The sequence below is a fragment of the Prionailurus bengalensis genome, chromosome C1, assembly GCF_016509475.1.
Source record: "Prionailurus bengalensis isolate Pbe53 chromosome C1, Fcat_Pben_1.1_paternal_pri, whole genome shotgun sequence".
Taxonomy (NCBI): Eukaryota; Metazoa; Chordata; class Mammalia; order Carnivora; family Felidae; genus Prionailurus; species Prionailurus bengalensis.
Window position 1 is genome coordinate 17,824,527 of NC_057345.1, and position 19,170 is coordinate 17,843,696.

At 54.6% G+C, this 19,170-nt stretch overlaps 1 protein-coding gene and 1 non-coding gene across 4 annotated transcripts in view; both read right to left on the reverse strand.

Moving 5' to 3' along the window:
- Window positions 1-309: 309 nt before the first annotated feature.
- Window positions 310-19,170, reverse strand: part of MYOM3 (myomesin 3) — a 48,591-nt gene continuing 29,730 nt past the window's right edge. For all 3 annotated transcript variants that reach the window (XM_043578587.1, XM_043578588.1, XM_043578590.1), the window contains 17 exons: window positions 16,346-16,460; window positions 15,208-15,364; window positions 14,432-14,541; window positions 13,155-13,199; window positions 12,093-12,229; window positions 9,840-9,984; window positions 9,667-9,726; window positions 9,188-9,255; window positions 8,275-8,385; window positions 6,456-6,543; window positions 5,884-5,922; window positions 5,517-5,625; window positions 4,192-4,355; window positions 3,922-3,958; window positions 3,710-3,732; window positions 2,925-2,980; window positions 310-1,725 (listed from right to left, as the gene is read on the reverse strand). In XM_043578587.1, the coding sequence (XP_043434522.1) occupies window positions 1,432-1,725; window positions 2,925-2,980; window positions 3,710-3,732; window positions 3,922-3,958; window positions 4,192-4,355; window positions 5,517-5,625; window positions 5,884-5,922; window positions 6,456-6,543; window positions 8,275-8,385; window positions 9,188-9,255; window positions 9,667-9,726; window positions 9,840-9,984; window positions 12,093-12,229; window positions 13,155-13,199; window positions 14,432-14,541; window positions 15,208-15,364; window positions 16,346-16,460 (1,758 nt within the window). In that variant the 3' untranslated portion in view covers window positions 310-1,431. The remainder of the gene's footprint in view (window positions 1,726-2,924; window positions 2,981-3,709; window positions 3,733-3,921; window positions 3,959-4,191; window positions 4,356-5,516; window positions 5,626-5,883; window positions 5,923-6,455; window positions 6,544-8,274; window positions 8,386-9,187; window positions 9,256-9,666; window positions 9,727-9,839; window positions 9,985-12,092; window positions 12,230-13,154; window positions 13,200-14,431; window positions 14,542-15,207; window positions 15,365-16,345; window positions 16,461-19,170) is intronic.
- LOC122482321 lies at window positions 17,898-18,004 on the reverse strand. The gene has a single exon (XR_006297110.1). It is a non-coding gene; the product is annotated as a U6 spliceosomal RNA (small nuclear RNA).

Sequence of the window (19,170 nt, forward strand, 5' to 3'; positions counted from 1 at the left end):
TTCAAAAGTGATCTTTCAGCTTTCTCGTGTTACAGATGGGACGCAGAGAGAGGCCCCGAGAAAGGGAAAGAATCGCCCAAGGGCACATGGCGAGCGTGTGGTTTCAAGCCTGGGCGTGTTTGCCTCCAAGATCCGCACAATCCCAATACTCTTTCCCAGCCAGGGACAGTCGCCTCAGGGGTGGGGGGGTGGGGGGGGAGGGGGGTATAAGTTAAGCCACCTGCGTGCATGTGTAGCTAGTGGATGGAGGGGTGATTCGTTTCATCCTGAACTTCAGAAGCCATTTCAGAAATCGGAGGCGGGAGTTACCTCCTGCTGTTGGGAGTGTTGATGATTTTTATTGTCTCCTCTATCATTTTCAGGGTTTTTCCAAAATATGACAACAAGCATCTATCATTTTATAAACCCCACTCCCTCCACATCTCATTTTTAAAAAAGGAGATTGGAGCGCGGCGACACGACCGGCTCTGTGCTGAGGTCCAGCCGACAAGGCCAACCAGTATGGGCCGCGCCAGGCAGAGGCCCCAAGCTGGAGGAGGTCCCGAGGTTCTCCGCCTCTCCAGCCTGGAGGCCAAGGCCACCGAGGCAGCGTCATCCTGAAATGTCCTCCTCTCAATACCGTGGCCAAATTGGACTCACTTTCCAGTGTCCAACTCCAATTCCGCTAGTCCTGTGAAGGTGTTTTAAAGCCCACCTTCCCCCACTGGGACGAACACCTATCTCCCTCCTCTGACCTCTGGGGGCACTTTCTTTGGATCTGTTTTGTCATCCTTCTCTGCCTTGCCCTGGAGTCTTTTATATCCAGGTCTGTCTCTCCTGCTGGGCTAAAGCCTCGAGGGCAGGGCCTGCATCTCAACCATCTTTGTGTTTCCAGGGATATTCTCAGCCCAGCACATAGGGACCTCAGAAGAGTGTTTGTTGAACTTCAGTGAATTGAAACTATAGACCCCTAAGGGGGGACGTGGCGATCTATGGGTTTATGGCAGGACTCATGAACCTCGGCACCACTGTCCTTTGGGGTCTGATAATTCTATGTGTGTGTGTGTGGGGGGCGGCTGTGGTTTAGCAGCGTCCTTGGCCTCTACCTACTAGATGCCAACAGACGCCCCCGGTTGTGACAACCATAAAGCGTTTTCATAAACAATCCCTCGGAGTAGGAGTTCCCATTTAGCAGATGAGATAGGCAAGGTGCACGGCGAGTTTGGACTTGGAGTGGGGTCTTGTGTGTAATTCTCCACTCCAAGTCCAGTGCCCATCTCGCTACCCCGAGACCCCTCGGGACCCCAGCAAGGTCTTGGCCTCTGCGCTTTCGTGTACCCACTGCACTCTCACCCCCCGTCCTGGGTTCCACCCTGTCCCCTTCCCCCCTGCCCGGCCCAGGGGCCTGTGCCAGGCTGTGACCCACGGGTTGACCCTCCCGGGCCATGCACACTAGGCCTCAGGCTGCGTCTGAACACGCTCTCTCACGGTCTCTAGCACCTTGGCCTCCTCCCCATGTTTAAACACGCTGATGGTGACCTGGCCCGTCTCGGAGCCATACTTGTTCTTGACGAAGACGCCGTAACGCCCACTGTCCTCGCTGTTGACTCTTTCGATGGTGATGGTGACCTCCGACCCCTTCACCTCCATGTGGTAGCGGTCAAGGAAGGTGACAGGCTGGTCGTTCTTCAGCCAAGAGATTTCAGGGGTGGGGTCTCCCGAGATGACACAGGTCAGGCACAGGGTCTGGTGGAAAGCACAGGAAGGGAACACTCAGTCTGGCCTCCCCATACTAACACTTGGCGTTCATCTTCACTATCCCCCACCCCCCACCAGAGAGCTCCCAGTACGTTTCTCTTGGTGATAAATGTATTACGTGTGTTCTCTTGTGACCCCTAAAAGGACAACAGTAAAACAGGAGAGGCAATGTATTTTAATTCCGCATCCTTCATCCCTCAAGTTTTCTACAGGCACATTTACTTGTTGGAATTTCAGACCATTGTTACCCTAGCAAATCTGCCCCAGGTTGGCCTGAATTTTGCTTTATTGTTTTTTGTTGCATATCTGCCGTTAGGATTTTACCATGTAAAGAAGACTATACTGCTTTAATACAAAGATTTATGAGTTGGCTTTGAAACTTCTTTTTGTTTTTAAATGTTGATTTATTTGTTTTGGGGGGGGAGAGGGAGAGGGGGAGAGGGAGAGAGAGAGAGAGAGAGAGGGAGAGAATGAATCAGCGTGGGGCTTGATGTCTCAACTTTGAGACCATGACCTGAGGCAGAATCGGGAATTGGACACTCACTCAGCCAGGCGCCCCTGAAATTCCTTGAACAAGCTCTAACACAGAGCGCTACAGTTTAACAGTCAAACACTCAGTGGGGAGCTGGGCACACATGCAGACTCTGAATCTCAGCCCTGCCCCTTCCAGCCGTGCAACCTTAGGGGAGTCCCTTAACCTCTCTGGGCTTCAGTTTCCTCAGCTACAAAGAGGGACTAGGAATAATCCCGTTTCATGTGGTGCCTTGACGGTTAAACAGACTGAAGTACGTGCATGTAACAGAATAGTGCCTGGCACAAAGTAAGCACCATGCAAACATTAACGATCATTTTCTAGAACACTAGACTTGGGTACTTTCGGGTCTAGAGGGGTTTTTAGGGATCACCAAGTAGAACTCCTACGGAAACGGAAGTTCACTGACAGAAGGCTGTGACGCCCAGGGCCACCCAGAGAGGTGGGATGAGCACCCCCACGGGTCCGACACTAGGCTCAGTGTCTCTCCTTTATACTACACGTGCCCAGTGACTGTGGTCACTCGGCCAGACTCGGGTGGATCCGGCTCCTTCGGCTCTTGAATCCACGGCGCTACCTTGTATCAAGATCTGTAACGGATATGAGAGGGGGCATAGCGTGGGACTGCGGGCCACGGGCGGGGGTTGGTCAGTACCTTATCTTCCATGATCGTGGCTACATCTGGCAGGCCCCTCACCACCTTGGCACGATCTGGAAGGGAAAAGAGAGGCCCCCGGTGATGAATGCTTTCCTGCCAGCTGCTTCCCGGGATCAGGTTCCACAGAGTGGGGGTTTTATTTTTAAGCAATGTTTCTTTTCTCTATTTTCATCATTTCGGGTAGAAATCTTTAAGTCTGTATTACGTGTTTCTTTGCCTTCACAAACAGAAGGTAGGGACACGCTGTGCTTCTGTTATTGACTTGAAGTCACCCTTATGGCCGGTGGTGCCTGAAGGTGACAGCGAGGTGCCCCTCCCCCTCCAGAACTGGGGAGGAGGAACGGGCCGGGGTCACCTGACGAAGGTAACGTGTGTGGACTTGGTGGTGGCATCCTTGCTGCTCAGAGGCCAATTCACGTCCCTCTGGGGTTGGGGCTGTGTCCTGGGCTGCAGGAGGCCCCAGTGCCCCAACAGGCAGAACCAGCTTCGGCTTTAAGGCCGTCCCCTCCCCAGCCCTCACCCCTCACCCGGAAAGCCCGCCCAGCCTCCCTCCTGTCTATCCCTGCCTTTCAGGCCCCGGCTGCTGCACCTGCTCAGTCCACACCCACACATCAGGCGTCCGTGGACCCCTTATCCATCCATCTGTCGTCGTGTCCCTGTCGCCCACAGCCACACAGACCCCATGGGGAGCTGGGACCTCAGAGCCCTGCCAGGAGGCACGAACTCCCGGGAAGCTGCCCCAAACTCAGACATGAAAATAACAGAAATACGACTGGACTTACTCTTCTCAATGATGGCCAAGGCTCTGAAAAACAGAAATGGGAAAAAGGCTTGAGTTCTATTTGTTAAAGGACAGGCCTGCCCGGGGTGGGGGTGAGGGGGCGATGAGGGAAAGGCAGAGCTGGCTGAGGCGCCCAGGAAGGGGTCCTGTACCCAGCTCGTGCCAGACCCCAAGGGGCCGATGGTTCACACAAGAAATGCAGGGGGCACTTACTTCAGCCTCTGGTGCTCAGCCAAGGCGTCGTCAAAAGCTGCCAGAAGGAAAGAGAGGGAGGTGGGGATGGGGGGGGAGCGTCAGAGCCTCAGCCCCTGTGACCTGCAGGTTACAGGGCTTAGCGCTGCCTGTTCCTCCACCGTCTTCCCATCCCTGTGTTCTCTCGGGGCAGTGCCAGGATTGGGTGGCGAGATGGGAGTCCCCTGCCCCCAAAAGACCACAGGATTTTCTAAACAGGTTTCTCTGCAGACAGACGGATGGACAGCTCACCTTGTCCCGAGAGATCAGTTGAGAGCTGCCGGGTATCCTTCCCGGCGGCTATCTCCAGGGTGTATTTGCCCTTGTCTGAGTCCTTGGGGTCCAGGATGTGGAGCCAGATCTCATCCAGGGTGGTGCCAGCCCTCACCCGATCACCACTCTCCAGGCGTTTTTCTCTGGATATGAGGGCAAAGAAATGTTGAACACGGCTCAGCCCGTCAGTGCTGCCCTGCTCGTCAGTGCTGGCTGGCGAGGGGTCTACAGGCACCCCCCGCCCCCCGCAAACTCCTCTCCTGGGGTTTTGTTTCCAGATCTGTGGGCTGACCATCCATCATTCATTCATTCATTCACTCATTCAGCAAATTCGTGGCACATCAACCATGTTCCAGTGCTGAGTCTGTATTTGTGATGTGTCCTTCAGCCTGGGACCTTAAAGAAACGGGGCTCTGGGGTCAGTGATCCCCACGTCCTCCACCCCCGGGGATCACTTCCTCACCTCTTCATTTTCCTCAGCTTAAACCCTCCCAGCGTGTCTTCCCACCATCATCCTTCCCTAGTCCTTAAAAACCATATCGACTCCTTCCCTTCTTTACTTGTATTTCATTCCTGGAGATGCCCGGTCCATGTCCTCAATGTTGTGTTGCAGAAGTGACACCTGTGGACCTGGTCACAGGGCTCAGAAACTCTGGCTAGGAAAGGAGCCCTTGGCTTTGACTCTCACTCATTTGACAAACTTGACCACGTCCGTCTAGCCTTCTCCATAGGATGAGTGCAGCAATGTCTGCTCCACAAGGCTGAGGCATGCAAATGGTAAGCAGCACCGGGAAAATAATGCTCTCAAACTGTCTGCAGTCCCTTAGCTCCCGGCTGAGTTTCTGTGGGTAACTTACCCATCCTGCCTTCCGGCCCTGGCACGCAGTCCGTTGTCAGCCCCACACATCCCTCTGCCTGCACCTATCCCCTCAGCCTGGCTGCCTGAGTTTGCTAAGGCTGCAGAGACCCACAAAGGCGCCGTGGCCCACCCGACCGTCTGGTCCTCCCTCATTCTGCACCCTTCCAAGATGCTTCTCTAAGACAATGATGCTTCCGTGGCCATGGATGTGCTAGAAAAATGGGTTTACCACCAGGGTTCCCACCTTCCCTGGGGAACCTCCCTTCTGTACCTTTCATTGCTCTTCCCTATCCCTGATTCTCTGTGGACAGCGTGTCTAGTGAGAGACCCTGTCTCTGCCACCCCCGTGGGATTGGGCTCTGGGACAGATGCTGTCTGTCGTCCCCCACCCTCTACTCCCCCACCCCCAGAGCTGGGCTAGGGCTCCAGGGAAAGGCCAACTTACTTGTGGAACCAGGTGGTTTTCATGTACTGGATATTGTAGTACTTGACCTTGCTGAAGATCCGGATCCCCTCTTCGGTCCCCTGGATTTTCAGCGGGGTTGCAGAGAGGGCTGGGGAGGCAAAGGAGAAGGCCAAGGCCCTCTGGGCAGCACATCTGGGTGCCAGCCAGCTCCCCCCCCCCCCCCCCCCGCCGCTCTACACGTGCGGCGGGGGAAATGCAGCATTGTGAGGAGGTACGAACTTCTCCGTCGATCTTTGAGGTTGGAAACTAAACCCATGCCTGGCAGCCAAGGCTGGCTGGAGGTGCGTTGGAGGCTATGTGGCATCAGGACAGGGCTGAAAAAAGGGTGGGGGGGGGGCTTGCTTACCACCAATCCTGCCCAGCTCAGTGTAGATGGCATCCAGGGCTGGAGGGAGACAGAGAGATGGTCAGCTGACATAGGGTCCTTCGAGGGATGTGCCAGGGGTAGGCATGTCCCTGGGAAAGCCTGGTGGACCTCATGAACAGCTCAGGGTACAGGGAGCTCCACAGGAGGTCCCCTCACTGGCTTGGGTCTGGGGCACTCACTGATTGATGGGACAGGGGTCACCACGGATGGAGGACAAATAGGGCAGCCTGACAATTTTCTTGGAGGCTGAGTCAACCAGCCTGATGGCTGACTGAGCCTGGGGCTCGGTAGGGGCTGGAGGGGTGAACTCCGGCTTCGGGTCTCGAAGCCTAGGCTCACGGCGGTATGCTGCAGAGAACCCGGATTTTGGTATCGCAGACCAGGTCCCTGCCACGCGCCCGCTGTGCAGCCTTGGGCAGGTCCCTTAGCTTCTCTATTGCCCCAAGTGATATGGTGATCTCATAAATTTTACCCTACAGGTCTATCACATCTTGTGGTTCTGTGCGATCCCTGGGTCCTCCTGGCCCATCTCTCACATCGCCAGCTCCTACCTTCACCTGTGAGGTCCAGTATGGTGTCATCCTCCCCTCGATTGTCAGAAACCGTCGCTCTATAAATTCCCTTGTCCTCTTTGGACAGCTGGAAAGAAGGATGAGAGCATGAGGGTATTGGCATAGGTTCTGGAGGGAGTGCCAATCAGCCTGGGCTCCAGGCCTGCCCCTAACTCTCTGTGTGATCGCAGGCAAAAACTCTTCTTCTCTCTGGGCCTCAGTTCACCCATCTGGAATGGGCGATTTCTAAGGCTGCTTCTACCTCTGGAGCTCTTTGATGCCAAGTTCAGGGCTGGTCTGGGCCGGGGGGCAGGTAGCGGGAGGTGGGGGGGAACTGAGGGCAGAAGCAGACACCCCACCTTTAGATTCACAGGCAGCTGCACCGAGAAGGACATGAGGACCTCTCTTTGCAGGGTTCCCTGAGCTGCCCTGCTCCCTGGAGGCCCCGGCTGGAGGGACCCCTCTGCACTTCTCCAGAAGGAAGCGTGCTATCTTTTGGCCAGGACAAGGGGCTCCTTTCTGGCGCGTGCTCGTCAACCCCAAATGAAGCCCGAACTGACACTCAGCAAAGCAAGAGCCTGGGTTGCGCTCCTGAAGCAAGGTCCAGCTGTCACAAGTGACCTCTTCTTGCACAGCATCTCCTTCGGGCCCTGGGAGAACTATCTGCTTCCCTGTCCCCCCTCAAAGGGTCTCTCCCACTCCGACCATCTCTCCATAGTGTGTTTTGAGGCAGAATCCAAGGCAGAGACAACCCTTAGCCTGGGGATTGGAGAGCTGAACCCCAACAGACCTCTCCTGCTTGGCCCCCTCCTCCCCCAGTGGAGGCTCCAAAGTCCCAGCCAAACCGGGGGCGGGGGAGGGTGATTGTGTCTTTGCACTTAACCCCTCGGAGCCTCCATTTACTCGCCTGTGAGATGGTGGCATAATCCTCGCCCTGGCCATGGGCTGTCGCTACAAAGGGCGGTAACTCTTTGGAAGCCAGAAAGCCAAAGATAATCCAACCGATTATTACAACAAGCCTCTCGAGCTACGAAGCGCCTACTTGCCACCGAGCCCTGTGCCAGGAGCTTGCGCTGTGGCGACAAAGGCCGGTTGTGGCATCATCCCGGCGGGGATTTGGGGGAAGACCCTGAAGTCATTGTTCCCTTCCTGGTCAGCAAACTCACATTTGCTCCAGTCCTCCGTGGCACCCCGTGAGGCCGCAGAAACCAGCCGCAGGGCAGAGAAGCATCGAAGGTTTGAGCACAGGCCTTGTGTTTCCATCTTAACCAGGCCACCCACCCTCTGAAGGCCAAGTGGGCTGGAGAACGAAGCCTCAGGCCTGCTCTGCTCTGCCCAGACCCGCCTCACATAGCGATCGCCTTCCGGCCCTGAATCCTACACTCTTGGTCGGGGCAGGAACAAATCTTTGACTGAGCGTCCCTTCTGACCCATTCATGTTACAGACGAACGCTGAGCTCAGAGGACAATGACTAGCCCAAGGTCACACCGTTAGTGGCGGGGCCAGAAATGCAATCCAAACAAAAGGAAATATCAGTATCGCTGTTCCTGCCTTTACTTAAAATGTTTCTATTTTCCCCTCCATGGGCTTTTTTTTTTTCCTTGCACTAATTTTGGTTCAAAAAATACTGCCTGAAATGTTATGTATCTTGATTACTGAGTTTTTAGTGCCCCCTTAAATTCTGTGCTCGAAGTGAGTGTCTCACTGGCCTCATCCTGGTCCCAGCCCCGCTCCTGACTGCGTGCCCAGTGCTCCTGACTCCGGTGCCCAGTGCTCCTGGTGCTGCCTGGAGGGTGTGAGACCTGGGGTTGCACTTACTTCCTCGATGCACAGGATGCCCACTCCAGTCTGTGGGTCGTACTGACCGTCCGGTGTCTCTTTCTTCTGGAAGAACCACTGGAAGCAGGTTTCCTTCTTGGTGTTGGTTGCCTGAGGGAGGCAGGGAATGAAGAGACTCTCTCAGGCCTTCTCTTTTTAAGTAGGAACTCAACTCATCAGATCTCTCTCTCTCTCTCTTTTTTTTTTTCCCACAAACTTGCCTCTCCCTCACCCCCACACTCGCTCGTAGCTAATTCCTTCTTAGATCTCAACTAGTCCTTCCTTCATACCGCATGTCCTCTGCTGGTTCCACACTCTGGATTTGATCTCTTCTCTCCTCTATGTTTCCTTGTAAGCGTCTGTGCGTCTTACAGATCCTACCCTTCTCCAGGCATCTAAAGAGGCTGCAGGGTGCTGAGAAGGAGCACCACCCTTGGCGTCAGGCTGCGTTAAAACCACGCTCCAGACTTCACCTCCTACCCCGTGGTCTTGAGCTGTTTCTCTACTTGTTCTCCGACCCACGCCTGTCTCACAGATGATCGTGAGGCAGATGGGTGCTGAGCACAGGGTCTGGCAAGGCTACTAACAAACATTAGGGAATCCCCCTCCATATACAGACCCCTCACTTGCTCCTGCCCCCCCCCCCGGCCCCACAGAACCCCTTCCTGGAACAGCTGGGAGATCTAGCTGAAGGCTGATGGGACCCCCACTAATTTGGCTCCTGGGGCTCTTCCAGGGAGTAGCTTTGTTTTCTAGTTAAACTGGTCCTCCTGGGGCTACTTCTCCTTGGGATCAGCCAAGCACAGGAATTTGGGAAAGCGGGCAAGGACAGCCATCGGGCTGGGGGGGACGAGCCAAATGCTCCCCGCACTGGGGGGGGGGGGCAGGGCTGGAGGCAGGGGCGGGGATTTGCCTTGCATGTCAGCAGCACTTGGCAGTCCTCCGTGACCTTCCACTGCAAGGGCTCCTCGAAATAGGGACCTGCGAGCACAAAACAAACGCGCCCGCCGTCAGAGCTCCAGGCTCCGCCAGGGCGCCACCTGGTGGTGAGATGGGGGGCAGCCCGCGGGGGAGGGGCAGCTAGAGACCACAGGTCCCTCAGATTCTGCGGCCACCAAGGCAGGGACGGAGGTGAGGCAGGAGAGGTGCCTGGGGCGCCAAATTTAAGGAGGTGTCACTCTCAGGGTTGGGCTTGACCCTCAGGGGTGTTGCTCTGTGTCTTGTTCTTGCACCGGGACAGAGCTGCATTGAATTGCAGTGGCCCTCCCTCGGGGACCCAGTGGGGCTGAGGGACCGGTTAGCCCACCCGTCCCGCAGGTCCCTAGCAGGTCCCCAGCACTGACCGCTGGCTTGGTGGCCACGGCCTCTGAGCTTCACGCCAGCAGTTCTTACCCTGTTTTCTCTTCCAGTCTCTCCTCTTAGCGTCCGCTTTCCGCAGAAGTTTGTCAAAATCTGTGAACACATCGGGAGGAAGAGTTGTGAGCCGGGAGGAGTGTGGGGATGGACACAGGCCCCGGAGCTGAGAGGCCAGGTCGGGCGTGTGGGGCGGGCAGGGCGCGGCTGACCGTCATCCACCAGTGCCAGGGTGATCTGGTTTTTGGCTTTTCCATCCTGGAGCTGAGCAGTATAGGATCCTTTGTCATCCTCCGACAAGTTCTGGATGATCACTTCCACCAGGCCCTTCGCTCGGTCAAAATTGATTTTGCGGTTCTGGGGAGAATAAAGCCGGAGAATCTTTTTTGCCCTTTTCCTATCCCAGGGAATTGGTACTGTGGGACACAAATCAGGGCGTACCTGGACTTGAACGGGTGGGGGGTGCGATATGTGCAGAGTTAGATGCCTTCAGAGACTGGGGAGGAGGCCCTGGGTAACTCTGCTTCTCCTATAGACCCGGGCTGTGTCACGCCGGCCCCGGGAACACCCTGGGGCCCAGCGGGCACAGGAGAGTCTTGGGTACTTGCGTTAACGGCAATTAATAATAAGCCCAAACCCCCTGTGCCACATTTTCTACAAATCCCCACACAAGTTTAAAGGATAATATAAAAAATGCCTGTGTGCTTGCTCCCCAGAATTAACACTCATTTACATTTTGTCACGTTCTAACAGTTTTTAAAAGTTTTATTTTCCACATTTAGGACTGTCTTCTCTCTGGACTTATTTGTATGTATGATTTGAGGGAGCCATCTAGTTTTATTTTTTTTTATAAATTTTTTAACGTCTATTTATGTTTTTGAGACAGAAAGAGACAGAGGGTGAGTAGGGGAGAGGCAGAGAGAGAGGGAGACACAGAATCTGAAGCAAGCTCCAGGCTCTGAGCTGTCCGCACAGAGCCGGATGCAGGGCTCAAACTCACGGAGTGTGAGATCATGGCCTGAGCGGAAGTCGGACGCTTAACCACTGAGCCGCCCAGGTGCTTCCCCCGCCCTTTCTTCTAAGTTTATTTTGAGAGACAGCAAGTGCAAGCAGGGGAGGGGCAGACAGAGAGAGAAGCAGAAGCAGGCCCTGCGCACTGTAAGTGTAGAGTCCCATGCGGGGCTCGATCTCACGAATAGTTTTATTTTTCTGTAGGGACAACCAATACTCCCAATGCCATGCACTCAAGAGGGCAGACTTTTTCACACTTCCTCTACCATGCGCCAAGGTCGCTGTTAATCTTTGTGTACAACTTTCATGTCTATTTTCTCGTTTGCTTCTTCTGATCCCGGGACAACCAGCCCCGTTGTACAGATACAGAAACGGAGGCACAGAGCGGTGCAGACGCCTGCCCAAGGGCACACAGCCCACAGGTAGGAGTCCTGACATCCAGCCCTGAGCAGATTCTCCTCTGTCAGAACCAGTGCTCCTCTCTGTAACATATTGTCTGATGCCCACTTTGCCATCTGAAAATGCAATTTGCAAACAAGATGGCAGTATGATCGAATCTCTCCTGAGACTGAAATCGCCATGTTTGTAAAAACAGTTGAATGTGGGGGCGCCTGGGTGGCTCAGTCAGTTAAGCGGCCGACTTCGGCTCGGGTCACGATCTCGCGGTCCGTGAGTTCGAGCCCCGTGTCGGGCTCTGGGCTGACGGCTCAGAGCCTGGAGCCTGTTTCGGATTCTGTGTCTCCCTCTCTCTCTGACCCTCCCCCGTTCATGCTCTGTCTCTCTCTGTCTCAAAAATAAATAAACGTTAAAAAAAAACAAACAGTTGAATGTGGGCAACTCATGCTTCAATCTAATACAATCTATCCACAGGCATGATTTTTTTTATACCACAACTGTAACGTGAAGAAGAAATAAAAATCATATGCATTTCAATAGTAGATGCTCAGCGATAATCTGTCTTGTTGCACTGACTTATGATGAACTGGTTTGAATTTAAGAGAAGTTCGGTAAAGCAAAAAGGTCAAAAGCCATTTTGTACAAAAAAGAACAGGAAAATGAACGAAAGAGTGTAGGGTCAGGTGGCTAACGGAGTAACTTGTCTATTCGGTGTGTATTAAAACTGCACAAATACTTTGTATCACAAGGTGAGGGTCTAGGTTCAGAGAACTGTAAGCGTGAATGTAGGTTTTTAATCTTAAGAATGTCTAGTAGGACAGTCAAAAGTTGTGTGTGTGTGGGGGGGGGGGGGGATGGAGAGTCTTTATCCGTGGGAGTGTTTCTCGCACTGGCGGGCCCTAGCCACCAGGTGTCCCCAGCCCCATCTCATCGCTGTGACAAAGCATGTGGCCGTTCCTGAAATGTCCACTAGGGGGTGCTGTTGCCCCCCGCCAGACGCCGCATCCCGGACGGGAGTTGGGGGGCACCTCCCCTAAGAAGTCTGAGCCCCCGGTTACCGGTGAGCTGAAGATCTCCTTCTCGTTGAAGATTAGATGCAGCTCAGCGGCGGGAGATAACTTTTCCACTTCCAGCCACAGGCGCACCTCTCCTTGCTCGAGGATGTCAACGTTCCAGCCAGAGATCAGCTTGATCACTGGAAGGCGGAGGACACGAAGGGGGTGGGTGGGGCACCCGGTGGGGCACCCGTCTCCCCTCTCCACTCCCGACCAGCCCCACCGTGAGCACACCCTGGCCATTTAACAGGCAAAGCGCTTCAAGAGTCTGAGGGCCACGCCGCTGGGATGGGGGTCTGGGGACGGTTTCCACATTCAGTCCCTTTAATGCAATTCATCTCAGAGAAGCGTCCCATCTCCCTAGGGATCTGAGGCCATGGTTCTCACCCTGGCTGGGCACTGGATCCCTGAGGATTTTTAAATTTTTTTAATTTTTTTTTAACGTTTATTTATTTTTGAGACAGAGAGAGACAGAGCATGAACGGGGGAGGGGCAGAGAGAGAGGGAGACACAGAATCCGAAGCAGGCTCCAGGCTCTGAGCCATCAGCCCAGAGCCCGACGCTGGGCTCAAACTCACGGACCGCGAGATTGTGACCTGAGCTGAAGTCGGATGCTTAACCGAGCGAGCCACCCAGGTGCCCCACCCTGAGGATTTTTAAAAAGGCGAATGTCTGGCTCCAGCCCCAGAGGTTCTGATTTGTCTAGGGCACGGCCTGGACACTGGGGCTTTAAAAGTTATCAGGGTGACTCCCAGGTGCACCCAGGTGTGTGACCCCTGCTCCGGGGACCACACGCTACTGCTAAGCAACGGAAGGGGGCGGAGGTTGAGATGATCCAAAGTCCACAGGACGGAAGAGCCAATTATAACAATTACAAGAGGACGAAGCCATCTACTCTGCCCTCCTTTGCATTCCCTTCCCGCCCTGCTGGCCACCCTTTTCTCCTTTGCGGACCGCAGACTCCCCGGGCCTCTGACCCTGCAGCCCTGTGATGCTCCCGTCCTCTGTCCCCTCTGCTGGGCCCCAGTCAGCTCTGCTCCAGACACCCCCGAGGGCCCAGCCTACCTGGGTTTCTGATCTCATGGCTCAACTTCTTCAGCTTGTTCAACTCTGGGACCGGGAGGCGCAAGGAGAAACAAAACAAAACAAGGAGAGTGAAGTGCCCCGGGGCCAGTGGGGTTCATGGGAGCCATCCTAGCGTCCGTGCTGGGTGAAAGTCCCAAGAGACCCCCCCTCCCCCCCCCCCCCCAGCCTGGAGTCACTCGCTACACAGGAGGTGAGGGTGAGGGACAGTGTTGTAGGCCACCTGAGGCGTGCTGCCTCCTTGGGGAAGTTTTACCCTGTGCCGGGCTCCGCGTGCCCTCACCCGTCCTCACACAGCGCTGTGGGGTGAGCACTACTGTCCCCTCTGACCGCTCCAGGCCCACTGGTGGCCGGGGTGGGGCCCACACTTCATTTTCCCTTGTAAGCCCCAGAGCCCTGAGTATGGTGAGTCTCGACTCATGGCAAAGTGAAAACAAAATAAAACGAAAACCAGAAACGTGGCTTTAGTTGGCAGACAGTCAATCACCTGACTGTATCCGCATAACATTGTTTCTGCTGGGACAGCCCCGGGGATTATAATCTCCCTTTGCAGATGAGCCAACCGAGGTCCAGAGAGGCGACGTGGCTTGCTCCACATCAAGCAGCCAACAGATTATGGAAGTGGACTCGGAACCTGAGCCTGTGTGGCTTCTGCATCTTAACAAAATCAGAGGGCCTCACGAGCAAGCACTCAGCCGGGAAGACGGCGGCCCGTCGCCCCTTGTACTCTGGGGACAGCGGAGCCGGAGTCTTGTCCGTCAACAGCACTGGCTCCAGTTCTGTCTAAGCCATCAAACGTGGCTGACCCTTGAGACACAGCATCCCCTCTCTGGTTTGCCACAGTCCCCGCTGCTCCCTATTGTCCTGGTTCCTCAGACCAGCGGCCATTTGCAATTTGCCCTCACCCTGCACTGTGGTATTTCTGGGGCGACAGAAGGAGGTGAAATAATTCTGGTACCTTTGTTTTTTATCAAAAGTAGAAAAGGGAAAGAGAGACAAGAACGTGAACTCCACTGAGCAGGGATTTTTGACTGTTGAGTTCGCAGTGCCCAGGACAGTGTCTGGAGTATGGCAGGTGCTCCACAGATACTCGTCAATGGACTGGCTGACTGAATGGGTGGGTGACGGCCTACTTCTCCGGAAATCGCTGCTTTATCAGTTTTTGTTGCCCCTTGCCAGCCTCCGGGGACATTTGTGTTCGGGACTCCTGATGTGGGCCTGTCTCTCTGGGGGAGGTGGCAGTGGGGCAGGGGCATTACCTTCCTCAGTCAGCGTGTGGCTGGCCGAGATGTCTTCGTCAGCATCGGTGACCACTACTGAGTAGGTGCCCAAATCCTCAAGGCCAGGCTCTTTCAGGATGACCTTGGACCTGGTGGAGAGAGGAGAGCAGAGACTCGGTGAGGAGCCTTGTGCCCTGGAGGCCTGAGAACTGCAGGCCCGGCACCCCAGCCCCACCTCTGGCCACGCCTCCTTACATCCCCCCGGGGTGCCCTGCCCAGGGTAGCTCTGGCCTGGCACCTTCAATGGCCCCGTTAGCCAGGCTCTCTGGCACAGGGTCTTCCTACTGGCCACACTGCCCTCTCTCTTGCCCCCCAGGGCTCAAGCCATCATCTGGACAGGGCCGAAGCCAGAGCTGCTGGGGGTGGGTGAGTGAGACATGGGGGCGTTTGACCTCTGGTCCCAACCCCTCTTTTTACACGCGAGGACGCTGAGCCCAGAGAACTTTCGAGAGCAAGCCGTGGGCACCCAGGCTAGAAACCACGTGCTTTGCGTCTCCTTGGCAGCACAATTCCTTGCAGAAGAAGAATCTTTAGTGAATGTTGCCATTTTTGCCCTTAAATGCATCGTCCCCTCATTTCTACCTAAGGTGGCAGCCGGCGTCCTTGGTGAAAGACCAAGCAGCCCCAGCCAGGCCCACTATCATGAGTCCCCCCCGCCCCGCCCCCTGGTGGCCTTGCCCCTGAACTTCTCCCCACTCACCTGACAGCCTTTGGGACCTGTGGACTAGTTACACCGCCCCTCTGCCCTCACTTACTTGTTAGCTTTCTCCTCGACCTTGACCCTCTGGGGGTCTGGCGGGCCCTTGTAGTCCTTGGACCACTGAAACTCTGACGAGTCAGGGGCCTCGGGGGCTTCGAAAGCCAAGTAGATAAAGCCCTCTTCATCCACACCAACCTCGATCTCTCGGGCATCTGAGGGCAGGACCCAAGGCAGGGCACCAGACGTTGAGAAGCAATAAACCCAAGTCACTCGCCTTCCTGCTTAACCCTTTCCACGGCTGCCCATTTGCGCTCGAATAAAATGATAAACCCCAGTCTCCTTGCCCGGGTCTCCAAGGCCTTGTGTGATCAGCTCCCTCTCAGCTCTAATGTCACACCTCCTCAGAGAGGCCCTCCCTGACCACCCTGGCTAAAGTAAGCCCCGCCCCACCCCACCCCCCTGTTCATTTCCTTTACAGCACTTACCACCCCCTTAAATCATCACCTTCGCATAATCCTTTCCTTGTTTACGGTCCGGCCCCTCCCCCATGCTAGGGCAGGGGCCCTGTGTCCCCAGTGCAGTGTGGGCATCACCAAATATTTGTGGAATGAACGGAGAATTGAAAGACTGGAAAAAGAATGTGGCTTATAGGCCGCAGAGATAAGTGACTCCATCATGTGCTAGCTGCGTGACCGGACCGGTTAACTTCTGAGCCACGGCAGAGTCAGTTGTGAGTGGGGGCAATGACCCCTCGCCCAGGGGCCTGTTGGGAGGGCCGGGCCGTGTGAGGACCTAGTGTAGCACCTGGCGTGTGTGGCAGGAGGGGACCTCGGGAGCTGTGGTTGCAAGAGCGACAAAGCCTCGTGTGGTATCTGGGATGGAGCTGGGTGTTAAATATCCACGAGGAGTTGTGGGAGTTTATGCATATGGCACGTGAAAGAATGGAAAACCCCATCGAACAGGAAGCAAACGTATGTTCGTATCTTGGGGTCCCGCAGAAATGAGCAGGAGTGGGGAGTGGGCGAGAAACAGGCAAGAAGGAAAGGCGGAGCCGGATGATGTGCAGGGTGGCGGTGGGAGGGGGGCCCTTCCTGCCGCACATCTGCATGCTCCTCCTGACCCTCCGCTCACCTCTGCCTGTCCCTGATGGCACAGCCCGGCCTCGTGGTGCCCGCGCCTCCCCCTGCCCTTACCTGGCTTGTCTTCCAGGAGTATGGGGTCGGTGGGCATGGATGGCTGTCCCGGACCTGCTGAATTCACGGCCTGAACCTGGAACCTGTACCTCTTTCCCACCTGCAAGTCAGAGACCTGGGGGAGGTGGAGGGGTGGGCCAGGGTGAGCACTGAGGACAGCAAAGACTCGCCCCGGGGTGGGGGGCAGGCCAGGAGCACCCCACTCTCCCGAGTCCCAGTCTGTAGTGGGTTCCTGCACTGGGATTACTTCCCATGCCCGTGGCACGTGGAATTCTGCCCACTTAACTCATCACCCGCCTCAACAAGAAAGCACCCCATCTCTTCTCCATCCATCACCCCAGAGAGAAGCCTGGGGATCATCTTTGACATCTTTCTCTTGAGCCCTACACTTCTCATCACTGAGTTCACACTTCCCCAACATTTCTTGAACGTGGCTACTCTTCTCCACGTCCCAGCCGTGGCCCTGATTGAGGCTTTATTTCTCCTCACCTGGATTAGTCCAACACTTCCCCGAATGGTGTCCCTGACTCTAGATCCTCCTTCCCAGACTTCCCCTCTGCCAGTCCTTCCAAGATGCCGGTCTGATCATGCTTAGCATGCTTAGCGCAACATCTTCCTAATCTGGCCCTAGCCTTCTGTGTCTTCTGTGTTCCTGCCGTTCCGTGTGGCCCCTTCACTCCATGACTCCCTCCGGGTGCCCAGATTCACCTGATCGGTTTCCCGTTTCACGTCTTCCTGCCTTTGTCCTTGCTGAGCCCTGTGCCTGCAAAGCCCTCCCCTCGTTCTTGGTCTAGCCAACGCCAGTTCATCCTTGACCACTCAGCTCAGCTCGGGCAGATTCGAGGACTCCAGGAAGCGTCTCTTACCTTCCTCCTTGGAACTCCCAGAATCCCTTTGGGCCTCCCCCTCAATCATACAATACACGGTAAGGTAACTGCTTGCTGCCCAAAGACCGCGGCTTATTTCGCTCTTTACGTCTAGGATCCGGTTCCAGACCTGGCACTAAGAAGGCACCAAGGGGTGTTCAGTAAATGGCCAACCACCCACAATGCAAAAATGGTGCCAAGTCACCAGGGCCTGCCCAGCCTGGCCTGGGCCAAGCTACGTGGGGAGGCAGAAGGACCGTCCCTCTCGTGTGGCTCTCTGGGACCAGCTGTTCAGCGCTGGCCGACTCTACTGCAGGGGGCCTGACCCCGTGGGGCAGAAACTGCAGAATCGCAGAGCATTCCACTGGCCAAGGCCTGTCCTCCCCGCTCGTTTCCAGTGGCCTTACGGTTATTGTTTCAAAATGAAAGGTTTTAACTGTTTTGATTATAAAAGAAAGACACACTTGCTGGGAAAATATTAAAGCAATAGAGAAGAATGTAAAATGAAGGGTTAAGCTCTCCTGGCAGTCCCACCCCCACAGACGACCACAAATAACAATTTTTTTTTCCCCCAAACAAATCTGGCTTTACTTTCCAGCGGAAGCCGATCCTAGATCTAACACTGCACAAGGTTTCTTGGACGATGACCAGAGAAGTCCCTTTGCACTGCCTCGCTTTGCCAGAGAATCCCCGTGGAAGGCTTCGCGAATCTGCATGCTGTCCTCGTGCTGGGACCATTGCTCATCTTCTCTGATGGTCCCAATTTTAGTATAGGTGCTGCCGAAGCGAGCACCAGAAATAACAACTCTGTAACACTCCGTTTGGGCTTTGAAATGCACATAAACCATGTAGAAACACGACAGGCGCCACGTTTGTTAGTTTCGCATTCTTTCCACATTGTTTGGGGCATCGTGAACGTGGCTTCCTCTCTCTTGGTGCTAACTGATAGGACGCTAATGTGTGGTCTTGAAAAGTGAGTTGGGGAAGACACATTCCTCCTTTCCCTAGAGCTCCAGAAAATAGAATCTAGTCCACGTCACAGGACTATCCTCACAAATGTTCCTCAAACACAGGCGGCCCCCGGGGGACTTGGTGGCTGCAGAGATGGGCGCTGGGTGTGTGGAAACAGCCTCAGGCACTGGGAAGTCTGGGATTCTGACCAATTGTCTAAGGCAGTGATTTGTGCCCACTGAGAACGCTTCCTTGACACTTTGTTTTCTGGCCTGTCCAATATTGGCCAGTTGGTGGGAGTTCCAATGACCATCACAGGTGAATAAAACCAACGATTCTGCTAGATTTCTTACTTATCCAAAAAGTTTAGAGTTTGTTTCTCATTTAAATTAGGAAATACTGGGGCGCCTGGGTGGCTCAGTCGGCTAGGCATCCCACTTTGGCTTAGGTCATGATCTTGCGGTCTGTGGGTTCGAGGCCTGCCTCGGGCTCTGTGCTGACAGCTCAGAAGCCTGGAGGCTGCTTTGGATGCTGTGTCTCCCTCTCTCTGCCCCTCCCCCATGTGCACTCTGTCTACGAAAAATAAACATTAAAAAAAAGAGAAATATATATCTATGTATATGTTTGTTAATGTATAATATTATATATATACATAGTATGTTATCGAACATATAAATATTCTACTTTGTATTCTGCTTTTCTTAGCCACAGATGATGGATCTATTTTCATGTCAGTACATACATGTAGGTACACCTCATTTTTTGTACTATTGTCACTCCTTAAACTATCATCGCCTTTCTACTACCTGACACAGGATTACACGCTAAGGATACACTGATTGATTTAAGCAAACCCCCTACCGACGGACATTTGTTTCCAACTTTTCCCTGTAGAGGTCTTTGTGCACTTGCTTAATTATTTCTCTGCAATCCAATCCCAGAGCAGAATTCCTGGCTCAGGGGAAAAGGCCTATCCAATGCTGACATACCTGGATGACTGTGAGTGAG